General features: G+C 38.6%; 1 protein-coding gene across 2 annotated transcripts in view; it reads left to right on the top strand.

Moving 5' to 3' along the window:
- The window catches only part of ATP10D (ATPase phospholipid transporting 10D (putative)), a 48,038-nt gene that overhangs the window by 2,274 nt on the left and 29,306 nt on the right, over positions 1-16,458 (top strand). Inside the window, exons 2-5 of one of the 2 annotated variants that reach the window (XM_061992433.1) lie at positions 4,358-4,543; positions 8,029-8,337; positions 9,055-9,249; positions 15,574-15,778. In XM_061992433.1, coding sequence (XP_061848417.1) covers positions 8,069-8,337; positions 9,055-9,249; positions 15,574-15,778 — 669 coding nt within the window. In that variant the 5' untranslated portion in view covers positions 4,358-4,543; positions 8,029-8,068. The remainder of the gene's footprint in view (positions 1-4,357; positions 4,544-8,028; positions 8,338-9,054; positions 9,250-15,573; positions 15,779-16,458) is intronic. The other variant, XM_061992434.1, reaches the window with a different exon arrangement.

Genomic DNA, 16,458 nt, shown 5'->3' with positions numbered 1-16,458 from the left:
TTTTTAAAAGCTGTGTCTTGTTCATGTAAAGCCAGAAGCTATTCATATATTCTGATATGTGGTCTAAAATGAATCTAGATATTGGTATTATTTCTGCTGTCACGTTTGTGTGATCCAAGTAAAGGGATGACACAGTTCCTGTGTTAGACAGCTAATAGCTGAAATCAGCATTGTGAAATACTAAATGAGATCTGCAAAATCTTAGCCTAATTTTAGACTGAAAAAGAAGTAAAAAGATAATTAATGTGGAGATAAGTAAGAAAGGCAAAGACAGACGCAGCAATACTATAATAAATGGAAGGGCCACAAAGAATTTTGTGAGATGTAAACAAAAAGCAGGTACCTGTATAGTTTAAGCCTGACTCTCAGAACTGCCTTGTCAAAAGAATGTCCCACAGATCTTAAAATGCCAAGAAAAAACCACAATGTACAGCATATGTTCTAAAACAGCATTGTCATTTGCTGCTGGTCTATGTGTGAGGAAGATGCTTCACTGGTAGAAAATAGGAGCTACAACACAAATACACTGGATCAACACAACAGCTATCAGAGGTAACATTACCATCCCTTTGAAATAAGCAAATGTCTCACATCTTTTGAAGCTGTTGACTCAGATTCTTAACAACCAGAATGCTAGATGTAAATTGTTGTCATTTAAGATGGGCTTTTGGTAGGTGTGATTGCAGTATGCTTAAGGTAGCTTTAATCTGTTTGGCTGAAAACCAGTGAAGCTGCCATGTTACAGGCCTAGACATGAGCCATCCAAGTCTGCACAGTGCTTGAAGACCACGGAAATCTGTATTTCTGTGGCTTAGCTGTTGTTAGTTACCTAGATATTAAGTAGCTCAAGTTATGCCCACATGTGAGCATCCAAATTTCTGGCTTCCAATGTTGGCAGAGAAGTCAGTTTAAAACCAGAAAGTCTTTAAGATAAAATCAAATCTAGTGTATTCATTCCAAGAGAGCTGTGGAGGATTTCGGGGGATTTGTAGTTGTGTTTGCTTTGTAACCATATGTATAACCTCCTTTCCCAGATCTTTTTGAAGAATTCTGCAACATTAAATCTGAAGGTCTCTCTGGATACCTTAGGAGTTTCTGGAACTCTTGATAATGTGGGTGTCTTAGAAAAGTAGGACTAGTTGGAAACCTAACTTAGGTTTTTAGGAGCTCAAGTACAGTTTCTTGTTGCAAAGATACTTTCTGTGTACATGTCGGTGAGTAACCTAGACCTTGTCTACACAACAGTTTTGTCCCTTTAAAGGAATCAGCATGGTTAAAAAACAGCAATAGTGTCATTATGGATCAATTTCCTTTAAACCTGTTTAACTTAGGGAAGCGTACAGTAACTACAGAAAACCACATCCTTTTGTATCATATGAACACCAGTATAAAATGTTTAACACGAGGCACACAGTCTCGCTGTGAAATTAATGTGAATTTCATGCGTATCAAAACATCTGCAGTGATTAAATGCTGCATGACCATAAGCTAAAGATGTACTTCTGTGCAAAAAGGGACAGAGAAGAATAAGACTTAACCTGGAAGGTTTTGGTTTACAGTTTTGAGAGAAACACAGGAGAATTGAGGCATACAGAAGAAATTTTCTGTAGCAGAAATACATGATTCATATGAGTTTAAAACCTAAAATTTGGTAGTGTATTGTTCAGTTGTGCCTGTAGGAATGAGATCTCATTGGCATCCTAAATAACTTTACTCAAGGTGAATGAGATTTTCTTCTTTAATGTGCTGCTTCCACATGGTAGCTCATTAATCAGTGCTACTGCGTGTATAGTTTACTATTAAATGATCTTGCGATTGACCTTGTGTCAGGGCCTTGGCACTTCCTGAGCTTTAATTCATCCTGCTGATTGTTTTTCAGTTGTGAATAGCTGCTAATGGCTGACTTAATGTACTCACAACCCAGAAATGTCCTTTCCAAGATAAGGCATTTCAAGGCTTGCAGGTTTTCCGTGTTGCCCATGCTAAATCAGACTTTGTGGTAGGAGTGCTTGGTGAAATATTGCCATAGCATTTTGCTTTTCATAGTGTCATCTGCCTTCCACTCATAATCCAAAAGTTCTTAGCATCCCGTGTGTGAATATAATTCAGAATATATGGTTGCAAATAATTATGTTATTTTTTTTCTTAGAATTGAAGTTTAGATTCCTGCGGATTTTTGGCTGTTTGTCTTCTGAATTGGCAACACAAGTTTCTTATCCAGATCTATTTAGCATATGAGGGTGTCTGCACATTTCATACTGACTTGCAGAGACACATTACAAACTTGTGAAATTGCATGTTACAGAGAAAGTAGCAAGCCTTAGGAGAAAATAAGTATTTGTTCTTCAGAGCATAAATTAATCTTAAGTTATGGCTCCCCGAATCTTCTCTGTTGGCTTATAGCTTCTGAGTTTTCAAAGGTGATTAGGAGGTGTTTTTAACATTTAGGCCATATAGTTCTGACAGCGTATTGCAGTTGTAAGGTAGGAATGGAAGTGCTAGCCAGCCTGTGCAGTAACAATTACTAAGAAGTTTAAATGAGACTTTGTGTGGATCAGAGATGATCCACTCTTCCATAGTTTTGTGTAGCGTGATTTTTTTATCTTCCCTGGTCACCCCAGAATATCAGACCTGCAGAACATCTTGCAGTATTTAGTGTAGGGAGTTAAGATAAGGGATGTTGCTGGAGAGGTGCATTCTTTGAATTGCTTTCCTTTTAGGTGCTGTAGACATTTTTCAGGTAAGATAATGCAATGTTATTAAATGCATTTCTATTTGCCAAGGATCGATTTTGTTAATTCCTATTGGAAACAGGCTCACGTGACACAGAAGGCCTGCTGCACATTGTGTTCCAACTCTGTGTCTGAGCAGGAACAGGATAGAAACAAACACACCACGCTCACGTGCATGCCAAAGGTCTGAGGAACATTCTTGTGAAATATGTCATTTACCAAATGTATTTAAAAAACAATTTCCTGAAAGAAAAACAAGGACTAAGTGTTTGGAGATCACAGCAAATGAGAAAGGATGTTGTCAGAAGAGAGGAAGTGGTCAAGAGAAGCATAGGTAAATGGTAGGGCACTTCATATGACATGGGAGCAAATGACCACAACGTAATAGTAAGGTGCAGTTCCTGAGCAACATAAACATTGACTAAATTATTTACGCATCTGTTCTGAGGACAATCTCAGGAAAGAATCTGGTGTGGGAGAGATCAGTGATTGACAAGTGATTTGCCAAAGGCTGCTGGATAGTGTAACAAGCTAAAGAATTCTTAGTCTCGGCTCTGTCACACTGCAAGAAAGCTAGAAGCAAAGGCTTGCATGCAGAAATGAAGGTGATACTTCACAGAACTGAAAGCTGACAGTTTACAAGAGACAATGAAAGGCAAGTAATGGGAAAAGAAAACAGGTTTTGGACACAAAATATACATAAACAGAATGTTTATACTGGGCTTTATGATGAAAGGCCTCTCTTTCAGTGTACAGACCATTTAAAAATATTTTTTTTTCTCAAGATTACCACTAGCAGAAAGTTATTAAAGGCTGTCTATTGTGCTACAGGATAGTCAAGTGTGGATAGTGTACAGTGTTGATCTGTCCTAAAAGTAAAAGTGTTTTTACAAAGATTTAGCAACCTGCTAGTGCATGTTAACTGTGTCTAGTCCTTTTAGTTTTCTGAATCTCAAAGTACTTCATAAGAAGAGGAAAAATCAGAGTACCTGATGGAACTGAGGCAGAGAGCAAATAATATGCTCAGTGTCAGGTAGTTCCCTTGCACATTGTGTCATTATCGTGTAACTATAGTGAGCTTGCTACAAAAACTTGTCTTTTTGCGTGTAAGACCCTACTGGATTATCTCAGTATCAGCTATCACCATTTAGCAAGCTCAAGTAGTGTTCACTTGAGTGTGTAGTGTGGAAAATGAGAACAGAGTCTAGCTTGTGTAATACTGTCCTCAAAACTTCGAATATGACTGCATAGTTTTTCTATTTTCAAATATGTGAACATTATTCTTGTTTTATTAAACATATTTTTAAAAAACACACCTTTAAAAATACTGCTTCAAAATAACTAACCTTGCGGGTCTTTTGCCAGTGTTTAAAGAAACAGCTGCTGTTTTGTATTACTTTGAATTCATATTAGATGCAGAACTCAAGAATTTACCATGAAAATGACATAAGAAGGTCAAATAACATCTTAAGAGAATTTTCCTATTGTTTTTCTAGTGTTTTAAGACTGCTTTGCTATTTCTTAGGAAAAAAAAAAGTTTAGAAGAGCTTTTATTTGATCTTCTGTGAATTCCATCCATGACAATATCTAATATGAACTTGATGTATCTCCTTTTGACCTCCTAGCTAACCAAAGCAAAGGTGCTCATTACTTGACGATCCGAATTTAATGAGGAAGAAGACAAATAATCAAAAGACGAAAAACAATGCAAAAAAGATTGCTGAAGCTTGAAACCTCATAAATCCTGTTTTAAAATGGAAATTATTTTTTTTTAAAAATAATTTCCAAATAGCAGCTCAGTCAAATCCCAGGTAAGTCAGGGGACATTGTGGCAGAGGAGGAGGTCAAGATGCATTTTTTCCCAAGGTGCTGGTTAATTGTCTGATTCACCTTTTTCACTTTAGGAGATTACATGTTGCTTCTCATGCAGCATTTCCAAAGTGGTGGAGTTATGATGGTATTGTGTTAGTTATTTCTTGGCCAAAATTTTCTTCACAGTTTTCCTAAAAGTTATTAGAATAAAATGCTGAGGATACTGGCAGAATTATGCAGTGCATACAATTGATGTTTCCTATTTCTTTTTAAGCTCTGCTTCTCTGAAGGAGGATGAGGAAGGGTTGGGCAGAGGTTTTGGAAGTGTGTCAGGAGTTGGAGATGCGTATGCAGTCAGGGGTGACTGCTCTTCTGCAGCTCTGCATTTGCAGTTTAGACCTTTGACTCCAGATCCAGTGGTGAAGAATTCTTGTCCTAACACTGTCATATTAAAATGCCCAGTACTCTACCCCCTACCCCTGCTTTTATTTTTTAAAAACACTGGTCGCTGGGCATCATAATGCTACAAAACCTAATAAATTATGAAAACAAAAAAGAGAATTTAGGAGGCTTTGAGATTTGTCAAGTTTTCTTATTTGTTTTTCCTGATTCTCAACTCTCTCCCCATCTTTATTTGCATGTTACTGATGATGTAATTCTTAAGCTTTTGAAGTTGATTTAGATGTATAGGTTATTTTGCCTACTTAATTTTTACTGAGTAAACGGGACTTACCATGTAAAGCTTTTGCATTCCCATTTGCCTGGGAGGTTCCTTTGAGAAAGTGTTTCTTTTGTTGCTGCTTCTGGTCACAAAAGTCACCAGTATCAAATGTTTGGTTGGTTGGTCTTACAAAAGCAACATAATTTTCTCTAAAAATCTAACCTGCTCTCAAATACCTGGCATCTTCAAAAATTTTGTGATGTTTACTTAAGTTTGGGATATTGCACATTTAACAGTATGTAAATGTGTCAGATTATTGCATTTGAGCAAAAAATTATCATTTCAAGCAAAAGTATGGTTGACATACCCTGTACAATTCACACTGAAGATGGAAGCTTGAAAGAGACTAGTAAATTTAACAGGACAAAGAAGAAACCATATTAAGACTTTCCCTGATAATCCAGCACGTTGTTAATTAAAGCAGGCCCCTCATTACATAAGATCTGTTAGTGAAATTACTGATTTGTCACAGAAGAGACAGTTAAGGAAGAGTGTTGTTTCCTCAAAATGGCTAAGCCTTAAAGATGTCATCCAAAATCTGGAAGCTTGTTGGGGTTTTTTTTAAGAGCTGACCTGCCAAAATTTGTGATGGTGGAAGAACAAATAACCTCTTTTCACTCAGTCAGCTTTTAAAATTCTTTTAATTTTCAATACTTTATTCTTTCCTTCAGCCATATAGCTGGGTCAGCATTCATTTGGTTTTGAGGAGCTCTATGTGTAGTATGAGCTCTGACACCACTAACACCATGTTTTGCAGTCCCTAAACATTTTTGAAGACTTGACTATCTTCTAAGCTTTAGTAGGTCACTGTTGTGAAGTTGCTGTTTCTAGATATTAGTTTTCATCTCTGAAGGAAACACTGACCCTGACTAAAATGAGATAGTAGCCTCTTTGCAGAGAGCAATCCCTCTGGAGACTGTCCCTCAGGTGGTAGGATTCGAGGGAGCAAGGGTATGAAGATGTTACCTTCTGTGCAAGTAAGAGGATGCCATATATTTTGGAAAATCTTCACAACCTCCTCTCTGTTTCTCTGAGAAATCCCAGAAATAGCTGCCTTCCTGTGCAGCAGTTGCTTGCCTCTGGTAGTCTGATGGGTATTGGGACTGCAAGGTTGAGCACCGAGAAAAAAAAAGTAGTTTATTTGTCTCAGACTAGTCTCTTACTGTTGCCCAGGGAAGCACTACAGTAATTCACGTAGGAACTGCTGAGGGATGCTGAGAGGACATGCTGTATAGAGATTTATTTTTTCTCTCCTGAGTTCTTCTTTTCTCTTCATATGGAAATCGTGGTTTCTAAAGAAGAGCATTAGTTTCATGTATGTGGTAACAGTCTGCCAAGACATTAAGATTTAAACAATCCATAACTATCCACATCTCATGATGGCAGGTCAAAAATGTACCATCTTGATTTGATGAGAGGAAGAGACCAGTTAGCCATTAGAGTAAGGCTTTCTAGGCGAAGAGTACTGGTGCTGTGGACCAGGCTTTTTAGAAAGTTTGCGGCATAATCTTTTTAAGAACAGAATGGATTGATGTAGATATATTAATAATACCTCATTGCTAGAGGACTTGCTGAGGACGCTGTGCCCATGTTTCAAGATTTCTGCAACTGGAATGTGAACAGGACAGAGTGGTCTCTACCAATGGCAGAGAAAGAGGTACCACATGAATAGAAGTGTGAGCTAATTGAAGCCAAAATCGGGATTAGGTTGGTGACTATGTAGGGTGGTCTGTAGTAACGAGATTTCATTTAGAAAGACCCAACAAGTTGTAGAGGCAGCTTTTGTGTGGGAATTTAGGAAGAGGATTTAGTCCAAGTTTTTTTCTATGTTGTATGCAAATGGTAAGATACCAGATGGAGAGTAATCTGCAGTGAGAAGTAGCTGTACTGATGATTTGAGGTTCACAGAAATTACAGTTGTAAACAAGTAGAAAATGAGCTGTCCTCTGGAAGACATAGTGCAATAAATAAGAGCAACTATTAGTTGTAAAAACTTGTCACAAATTTAGAAAAAACTCTACGTAAAACCCAGAAGTTTTGAGCTTCTGTAAAGTATGGTTTGTGTGCGTAAAAGTCCTTTTGTAATTGCATTGGTTGGCTTGATAAAGTATCACCTACACCTGTGAATTTTGACTTTATTTAGGAAAACAAATTCCTGTGTAGATTGCTAGAGTTTAGCTAGAGTGAATAGAAGAGAAGCATTGACATGAAGTTTGTTGATTCTCTATCAACTGGTAAAAATTCTCAAACTTGTTTCTAATTCAATAGGAAGAGAGTTTCTTTTCGTGATAGTTTCTTAGTGTCTTTCATTGGCAATTCCTCACTTTGTGTCTAAGGCTGCGCTCAGGTGCCTGTTTCTGTTTTGACTCCTGAGTTTAAGGAAGGTTGTTAACCATCAGCAAGGACTGCAGTGTCTGAGATAAGGATTCCTTTCAAAGTGATGTTCTCTGCAGAATTTGTCTACTTTTTTCACCAGACTACAGCACAAGAAACTCGTGGGTGGGCTGCTTATGTTAGGTGCTACCACAAAAATATCGTGGATTTTAATCAAACTCTAGGATCCTGAAAGGTGTGATGAAGTTCAGATAAATTCCACATTTGAAGCGGAGGTTCCTGACCTCACGTAACATTAACTGTCTGTTCTTTTTCATAATCAAAGTGTGGCAATCCCTTTTGTCCTAGGCTTATTAAGAAGTGTGAGTTTTCAGTTGAAAAGCTGTCACAGAATTATTACTTAACTTGCTGTATTTAACATGTTTCTAGATAGAGAACACTTCTTGGATTATAAAGCATTTCAGGCGCAATGGCAGATCCCATCCGCTGGGCGCGATACCGTTGGCAGCGACTGATATCTACAGAGGGCAGAGAAGTCAGCAGCAGCAGCAATTCAAGTAACAAGTGCTATCAATCACCAAAAGCCATTGGCAAACATAGGATAGTGATACCCTGTTTGGGACATTTTAAGGAAGAATATGAAAAAGTATCAAAACTGTACATGAACAACAGAATACGGACTACTAAATACACTCTATTGAATTTTTTACCACGGAATTTATTTGAGCAATTTCACAGGTAATGAACTTCTTTTTGGTTGTTGTAAGACTTCTGAAGTGGAATCCTTTTATTGAAATGTGTGATAAGCAGGTTGAGAGGGTTGTGTTTTTTGGCATGTCTCTTTCAGTATTGTCAGTATTGGGCCAAGCCTTTTCTCCGTAGCTTATGTCATTTCCACTAATTCAGTTCTTTGGGTTATTGAAATATTCCTTGCTCTTGGAGCAGTGCCACACAGCAATCTGCAGCAGGATTTTTCAGCTCATTTCCTGCAAATGTGTTTCTCCCCTTCCCTCATGTCTTTCTCTGTTTCCATTTTTTTTCATCCTCTTTCTACTTGGAGGACTGCTGGTTTGCAAAGTTACACAGGGAGGTTGCAAGACGATTTCCTTTTAAAACAAGTGTCTGACCCAAGAGGTGGTAAAATTAAGTTTAAAAGATGTGGAAATTTGCAAGAGTACAAGTTAACTAAAGCCTCGCTAGAAGACATGTGTCTGGAGGACAAGTTTGAAAATACAGGAAAATTATTGGTTTCTTCATCTTCTGATGATGCATATTAAGCAACTGTTCAGCTCAGTAGTCTGTTGACTGGACAGTGAAAACAAGAGTTCTGGATACTTAGTTCTGAAATTGCACTTAGTGAAGAAAAAATAAATTACTGCTGACTTAAGTGGGGTGAGGAAGTATGGATGACTGTCTGTCAACACAGCTAACTGATATGTTTTCTCTTTCTTTCAGAGTTGCCAATCTGTATTTTCTATTTCTAGTTGTCCTAAACTGGGTTCCTCTGGTGGAAGCCTTCCAAAAAGAAATTACAATGCTTCCTCTAGTAGTGGTTCTGACAATTATTGCAGTGAAAGATGGTCTGGAAGATTACTCAAAGTACAAAATGGATAAACAGATAAACAACTTGCTAACCAAAGTATATAGCAGGTAAGAGACAACAGTCTTTCTGGTTTATTGTTATTGTTGAATTAGGGGTATATACAAAAAAGTTGTTGATAAATCTTTCAGTTTCCTTTTAAGTTCGAAGGGATTTCTGGAGGTCATCTAGTCCAACATCCTGCTGAAAGCAGATCTATTTAGATCAAGTTGCTTAGGGACTAGGCTAGTTGAGTCTTGATCACTAGTTTTGCTGAATGGGTATCACATTAGTGTCAAAATTGCTGAAAAAAATTTACTCTTTGGTTGAGGCAAGTGTGCTCATGCATGAACTTGTACTGTGTTAACCACAGTAGTTTGACTATGTAAGCATTGTATATAGCATTTGTTTTGAAAAGTATATTTTTAATCCTCTAAAATCACTATAAACACAGTGAAAATTCAAGGGTTGCTAATTAATCACTACAGCTTGTTAATGGTATCGGAATGTACCCATAATGTAATAACATTTCCCCAAACAGAATAAAATTGTTTCCAGTTTGAGTTCAAATGTTAGCAGCTGTTCCACAGCACTGGGCTGCAATGTTACAGACTGTAGGTACAGGTCAGGGGTGGAGTGTGCTTGGTGATGAAAGATTTAATGACAGACAGTTGTTACGCACAGATAATAGAGAGACAGGAATGCAAACTGGTCATATCCTAAATGAACTGAAAACTTTACCAAATTGAGTAAGGTCTGAGCAGTAGCATGCAATAGTTCCTGTAGTGCCAAACCATGCTTAAAGATGCTCTTTTCAGGAAAGACACCTTTCTCTGAGTGAAGGCAATACACTGAAGAGAAGCATTTCCAAAATGTTAATGTGCTAGCTGGTTGTGGCGAACCCTAAGCTTGGTACTGCAGACATGACCTTAATCAGTTCATGCAGCACATTTACACTCTGGTACCACATAACCATTAAATACGTTTTTTATATATATATATATATATATATCTATATATATATATATATCTATATATATATAGATAGATAGATATATATTACTCAGAAGATGGAATTTCCAGCTTTCTGGCATTTACCATACGCTGTTGGAATTCTATGAGCTAGCTCATTAACAGAACGTTTCTGGGAAAGCTGCTCTATATAGTCATGATTGCATAACAAAAAGTTGTTTGTTTTTCCTTTAATATAAAATGATAGTCCAGACTGGTAGGCCACCTGTTTCTATCTGAAGATAATTTGTGTGAAGCATTTTCAGGATGATCAGTGCTTCTCTTTTCTTGAACTCTTGTGAGTTGCTTTTGTGCAAAGTTAGGTGCTCATAGGAGAAACTGCTTTCACTGTGCTCCGTTGTCCTGACCAAATGTGCAAGTCTTAGTGCCTTGATAAATCTATCTGAACAACTGGATACTAGTTTCTGTGCTTTTTTGACAACTCTGATCCACCTCCCCACCCCACTCATTTGCCTTTACTTACAGTTTCAAAGTTTTCAACCTGCTATTTTTATGACTTCGGGAATTTATCCATTTGATAGATCAGAAATACTGTATTTGGTCTTAAATACAAACAAGCTGGAGCTGATTTTTCCAGCTTATTTCTATCTTGAAAATGTGATAATATTGCTTAAAATGTTGTTTTTTCTGACTCATCTTTCCCTTGTTGAGTGATAAACGATATTGACTAACAATGAAATGTGCCAACATGCACTTTCATTTAGTTTGTAATTGTTGCTGTCAAATATTTAGTTATCAAGTCCTTGTGCTTTTGAGCAAGTTATCATTTAAAATAGTAGGATCTTATTTAAATGTCCATGAATCACAAAGTATGAAGACATTTCTCTTTGAGCATGTGTCATTTCAGTAGAATTGTGATGAGGTGAATATGGTGGAAAAATCCATTTATTGCCCCACTGACCAACTACTGAAGTCAGCTAAACTTTTTGTTTGACTTTGTACTGAATTTGATAAAGTAAATGTTCATGATCCGTCTGCTGCATCATTTCATATACTTGAAATCCAGATACAATTTCATATCTATTTTTTTTCTTTATGGAATTTAGAAATGGAAAGAATAATCTCCATCCTGGCAAAAAGAAAGGGGAACTAGTCTAGGTGCATCAAGTAAAAAGAAGCATCATGTACTTTTATTCCCATGTTTATTAAATAGGTAGTGATTGAAAAGAGAAATATGGCTTGACTGAGTGAACTCTTCAATGGGTACAAAAACTGTCAAGATGGCTGGGCCCAGAGAGTGGTGGAGAATGTAGTTAAATCCAGTTAAAACCAGTGATGTTCCCTAGGGCTCAGTGTTGGGGACAGTTCTGTTTGATATCTTTATCAATTATTTGGATGAGAAGATTGAGTGCACCCTCAGTAAGTTTATAGATGACACCAGGATATTTGGACAGGATATTTGCTGACAAAGCCACTCAGCCAAGCATGCACAGGCCAGGAGGTTCCTACAGAACGTCCATGACAACCTCCTGTCACAAGTGATCAAGAAACCAACAAGGAGAGGGGTACTGCTAGAGCTTGTGCTAGCAAATAAAGAAGATGTAGCTGGGGATATGAAGGCTGGAGACAACCTTGGCTGCAGTGAACATGAGATGATGGAGTTCAAGATACTCTGTGGAAGAAGCAGGACACTGAGCCAGGTTGCAGCCCTAGGCTTAAGGCGAGCTGACTTTGGCCTCTTTAAAGACCTCCTTGGAAGAATCTTATGGGATAGGATTCTAGATGTTAGGAGTGCCCAAGAAAGCTGGTTGATTTTTAAACATAATTTCCTCCAAGCATATGGTCAGTATGTCCCCACAAATAGAAAATCAGGAAAAGAAGGCAAGAGGCTTACATGGTTGAAGAAAGAACTACTTAAGGAGAAGAGAGAAATCTCTGTAAGGTGGAAAAAGGGCCTGATTGCTTGGGGAAGAATATAGGAATACCACTACACTAGAGTATGCAGGGACAAAACCAGGAAGGCCAAAGATCTTTTGAAATTAAAACTGCCAAAGGAAGTAAAAGGAAAAAAGAAGGGCTTTTTCAAATACATCAGTAGCAAAAGGAAGATTAAGGAGAATGTGAACTTACTGATGAATAAGGAGGGTGTCCTGGTGACAGAGGATGCAGAGAAGTTGGAGTTACTGAATGCCTTCTTTGCTTCAGTCTTCAGTGCCGAGGCCAGCCCTCGGGAAGCTCAGTCCCTGAAGGACAACAGAACAGTCTGTAGAACAGAAGGCTTTCTCTTGGTGGATGAGGTTAAAGCTGGGCAAGCTGTACAACCACAAATCTGTGGGTCCTGATGGGATGCACCCACGAGTGCTGAAAGAGCTGACTGATGTGGTTGCTAAGCTGCTCTCCATCATTTTTGAATGATCATGGGGGACAGGTGAGGTGTCTGAGGACTGGAGGAAGTCCAATGTCACTCCAGTCTTCAAAAAGGGCAAGAAAGAAGACCCAGGAAACTACAGCAAGTTCACTGATGACACCAAACTGGGAGGAGAGGACTGGCTTATTCCCCAGAAGGCTGTGCTGCCATGCAGTGGGATTTCAACTAGCTTGAGAGTTGGGCAGAGAGGAACCTCATGAGGTTCAACAAGGATGAGTACAGAGTCCTGCATCTGGGAAGGAACAACCCCATGCACTAGTACAGACTGGAGATTGACCTGCTGTCGAGCAGCTCTGCAGAGAGAGACCTGGGAGTTCTGGTTGACAGCAAGCTAAGCATGAACCAGCAATGTGCCTGCATGGCCAAGAAGGCCAATGGCACAAGAAGAGTGTGGCCAACAGGTCAAGGGAGGTTCTGTTCCCCCTCTACTCTGCCCTGGTGAGGCGTCATCTGGAGTCCTGTGTCCAGTTCTGGGCTTCTCAGCTCGAGAGGGACAGGGAAGAGAAACTCTCTTCTGGAGAGAGCCCAATGCAGGGCCACCACGATCAGGGGACTGGAGCATCTTCCTTATGAGGAAAGGCTGCAGCAACTGGAACTGTTCAGCTTGGAGAAGTAAGAGACTGAAGGAGGACTTCATTAATATTTAAAAGTATTTGAAAGGTCTATGTCAAGGGAATGGGACAACAATTTTTTTTCTGTAGTATCCAGTGATAGGACTAGGGGTAATGGACAAAAGTTGGAACACAAGAAGTTCCTCTTGAGTATGAGGAGAAACTTCTTTCCAGTGATGGAGCCCTGGCACAGGCTGCTCCGGGAGGGTATGGAATCTCCTTCTCTAGAGGTTTTCTAAACCCACCTGCACACGTTCCTGAGTGACCTGATCTAGGTAGACATGATTGAGCAGGGGACTTGGACTAGATGATCTCTAGAGGCCCTTTCTAACCCCCGCCATTCTGTGATTCTGTCTGAATGGAAACCTTACCTGAAAGGTGGGTGTCAGTCTGTTTTCCCAGGTAACAGGCAATAGGACTTGAGTAAACAGCCTCAAGTTGTGCTAAGGGAGGTTTAAATTGGACGTTAGTAAAAATATTTTCACCAAAAGGGTTGTCAAAGCATTGAAATGGGCTACCTGAGAAAATATGTTAGTCACCAGCTCTGGAGATACTAAAAAAATGTGTGGATGTGGGAATTACGTACGTGGTTTAGTGGTGAGCTTGATAGTGCTAGGTTAGTGGTTGGAAAAATGTCTTTTGCAACATAAATGATTCTGTGATATTCGCCCTGTACTGAGGACCAGCCTTAACACTGGCAGCAAAAATAGGGTTTTGTATTTTTTCGTGAAATACATGGTAGGATGTGAGTGTATCAGCATTTTCCCCCTCTTTAATCTCTAGTAAATAATTACTTCAAGGAGAAAAAAAAAATCACAAAATCTTTAATTTCTAAGTATTTCTGTGGTTTTGAAAATTTCAGTTCACTTTGGGAAAACTCCTTTTGAAGTTAATGGCAGAAATTGACAATTTTTGACCTAATGGTTTTGTCTTACTAAATTAGTTATGTCATTGCTTTCTTTGTTTATAGCGTATTTTGTTTCATCTTTCCATTTCCAGGGGACTGGAACGTCTTTCATATGAGGAAAGACTGTGGGAACTGGGGCTGTTTAGTCTGGAAAAGAGGAGATTGAGGGGTGATCTTATTAACATTTATAAATATCTAAAGGATGGATGTCAGTAAGTTGGGACATCCCTTTTTTCTATAGTAGCTAGCAACAGGTCAAGGGGTAATGGGATGAAGCTGTAACACAAAAAGTTCCACTTAAATATAAGAAAAAACTATTTTATTATGAGAGTGACGGAGCCCTGGCACAGGCTGCCCAGAGGGGTTGTGGAGTCTCCTTCCTTGGAGGTCTTCAAGACCCGCCTGGACACGTTCCTATGCGACCTGATCTAGGTGACCCTGCTTCTGCAGGGGGATTGGACTAGATGATCTCTAAAGGTCCCTTCCAACCCCTAACATTCTATAATTCTGTGGTTTCCATTCTTTCTCAAACCTGTCTAGATGCAAGCTGGCCGTGGAAGTAATTTTCTCCCACCACCCTCCTGGGTTCTCAAATCCTCTCCATCCTGTTTGGAGAGTGAGATGTAAGGGAGCTGTTGTGGAGCATTCTGTTCCAGTTGGTGTTGTACCTTATTTGGGCTCCCTTGGCCTTCATAGCGGTGTAAATTGGCCTACATAAAAGGTTATGCTGGTGGCACTTCCCAGCGCCTGTTTATTACCTTGCATCAGCACTCTAAACCTGTTTTTCTTTGCAATAAAGTTGTAATTACATAAAAGGAAGAGTCTTCATCTCAGTTGAGGGCAGAATCGTAGAACAGCAGCTATAAATGGAAAGTTGAAAACAATTAAATACGTCATGGCTGTATATTTTATATTAATAAAGAGCTTTTATTGACTTCCCTGAGTGTTAGAGTCTTGTTACCTTATGTCCAAAATTGATGGAAACTCTATTTTAAAAGCCTGTAAATACAAGTATTTAAATTCAGAGCATCCATGAAGTGGTTGCTGAATATTCTTTGCTTACTGGTAGGTGTTCATCATCTTCAGAGATGGACATTTTTGAAAGGTTCTATCAGAAGAGACAACGATTTGCAGGTTTTAGTTGCATAATTGCAAGAAGTGGTGATCTGAGGAGAAAATCCTGAAAACACTGTTCGCTTTCTTGGTATAGTGAAAATACAGGAAGCAAGTGGGCTGAATTTTAAATAGTGAAGATAATTCTGGGAGGGTGCCTGGAATGTAATTCCCAGAAAAACTATGTTTGGACCCCAGAGCTGATTCTTCATAACTATATTCACTTCAAGCTAATATACTATCTCATCAGAGTTTTTTAAATGAATTGAAAGCATACATTAACTGTTGTCTAGTTACAATATGTTTCTGTGAGCTTTCAGTTTATGCATTTGTAAACAAATTACTGTTTTTATCTATGTTTCAGGAAGGAGAAGAAATACATAGATAAATTCTGGAAAAATGTTAATGTTGGAGACTTCATCCGGCTTTCACGTAATGAAATAATTCCTGCTGACATGGTGCTGTTATATTCTAGTGACCTGGATGGGATCTGTTACATTGAAACAGCAAGCCTTGATGGAGAAACCAATCTAAAGCAGAGGCAGGTGGTGAGAGGATATTCAGAGCAGGTGATAATTGTTCATTTCTAGTGGTGTAAGAAAGTTGACATGACAAATGGTGGACTGAAAAAAACCCAAACAACCCAACTCTCTAGCTATGCATAATTCTTGATAGTTTATCAATCCCCATCTGAAAACACTAGTAACATAGTTGTAATTTGTTGCTTGAGTTATTTTGGAGCAAATCTTTGTGTCACTTAACCTAGAGGAAAAGAGATCTATTTCAAGTAATACAAGCCAGTAAAATTAACTGTACAGGTAAATGTCAAGTTGTCATTTATGGTTTGTATCATGTCATGAGTGAGGAATTGGGATTTTTTAGAAGGGAGCTCTGGGCCTTATAAACACCTAGAGAGAGAAGCAGATATCTTTTTCTTCACTGTTTCTGGCTTTGTTTTTTTCACACTATAAATGTATTTTTAGATACAATTCTAGTCCTTTAAGGATTTGTAAAACCTTTTAAACTCTCAAAATTTTTCTGCTACAAGCCTACTGTGAACATTATTAACTGAGTCATCTCTCACTTCCAAGACTGAGCATCACTGGGTCTCAGAAGGTTTACACATAACAAGTTGGTGGATCAATGTTTTTCAACCATCGAAGCCACATGATTAAGGCATTATAAGTAATTCATAAAGGTCTTTTCAGATACTGAAGAGGGATGATAGCCATTGTTCTAGTACAACAGC

Source organism: Colius striatus, chromosome 3 (genome assembly GCF_028858725.1).
Source record: "Colius striatus isolate bColStr4 chromosome 3, bColStr4.1.hap1, whole genome shotgun sequence".
In the NCBI taxonomy this organism is placed as follows: domain Eukaryota; kingdom Metazoa; phylum Chordata; class Aves; order Coliiformes; family Coliidae; genus Colius; species Colius striatus.
This window is presented reverse-complemented; position numbering and strand designations above follow the sequence as displayed.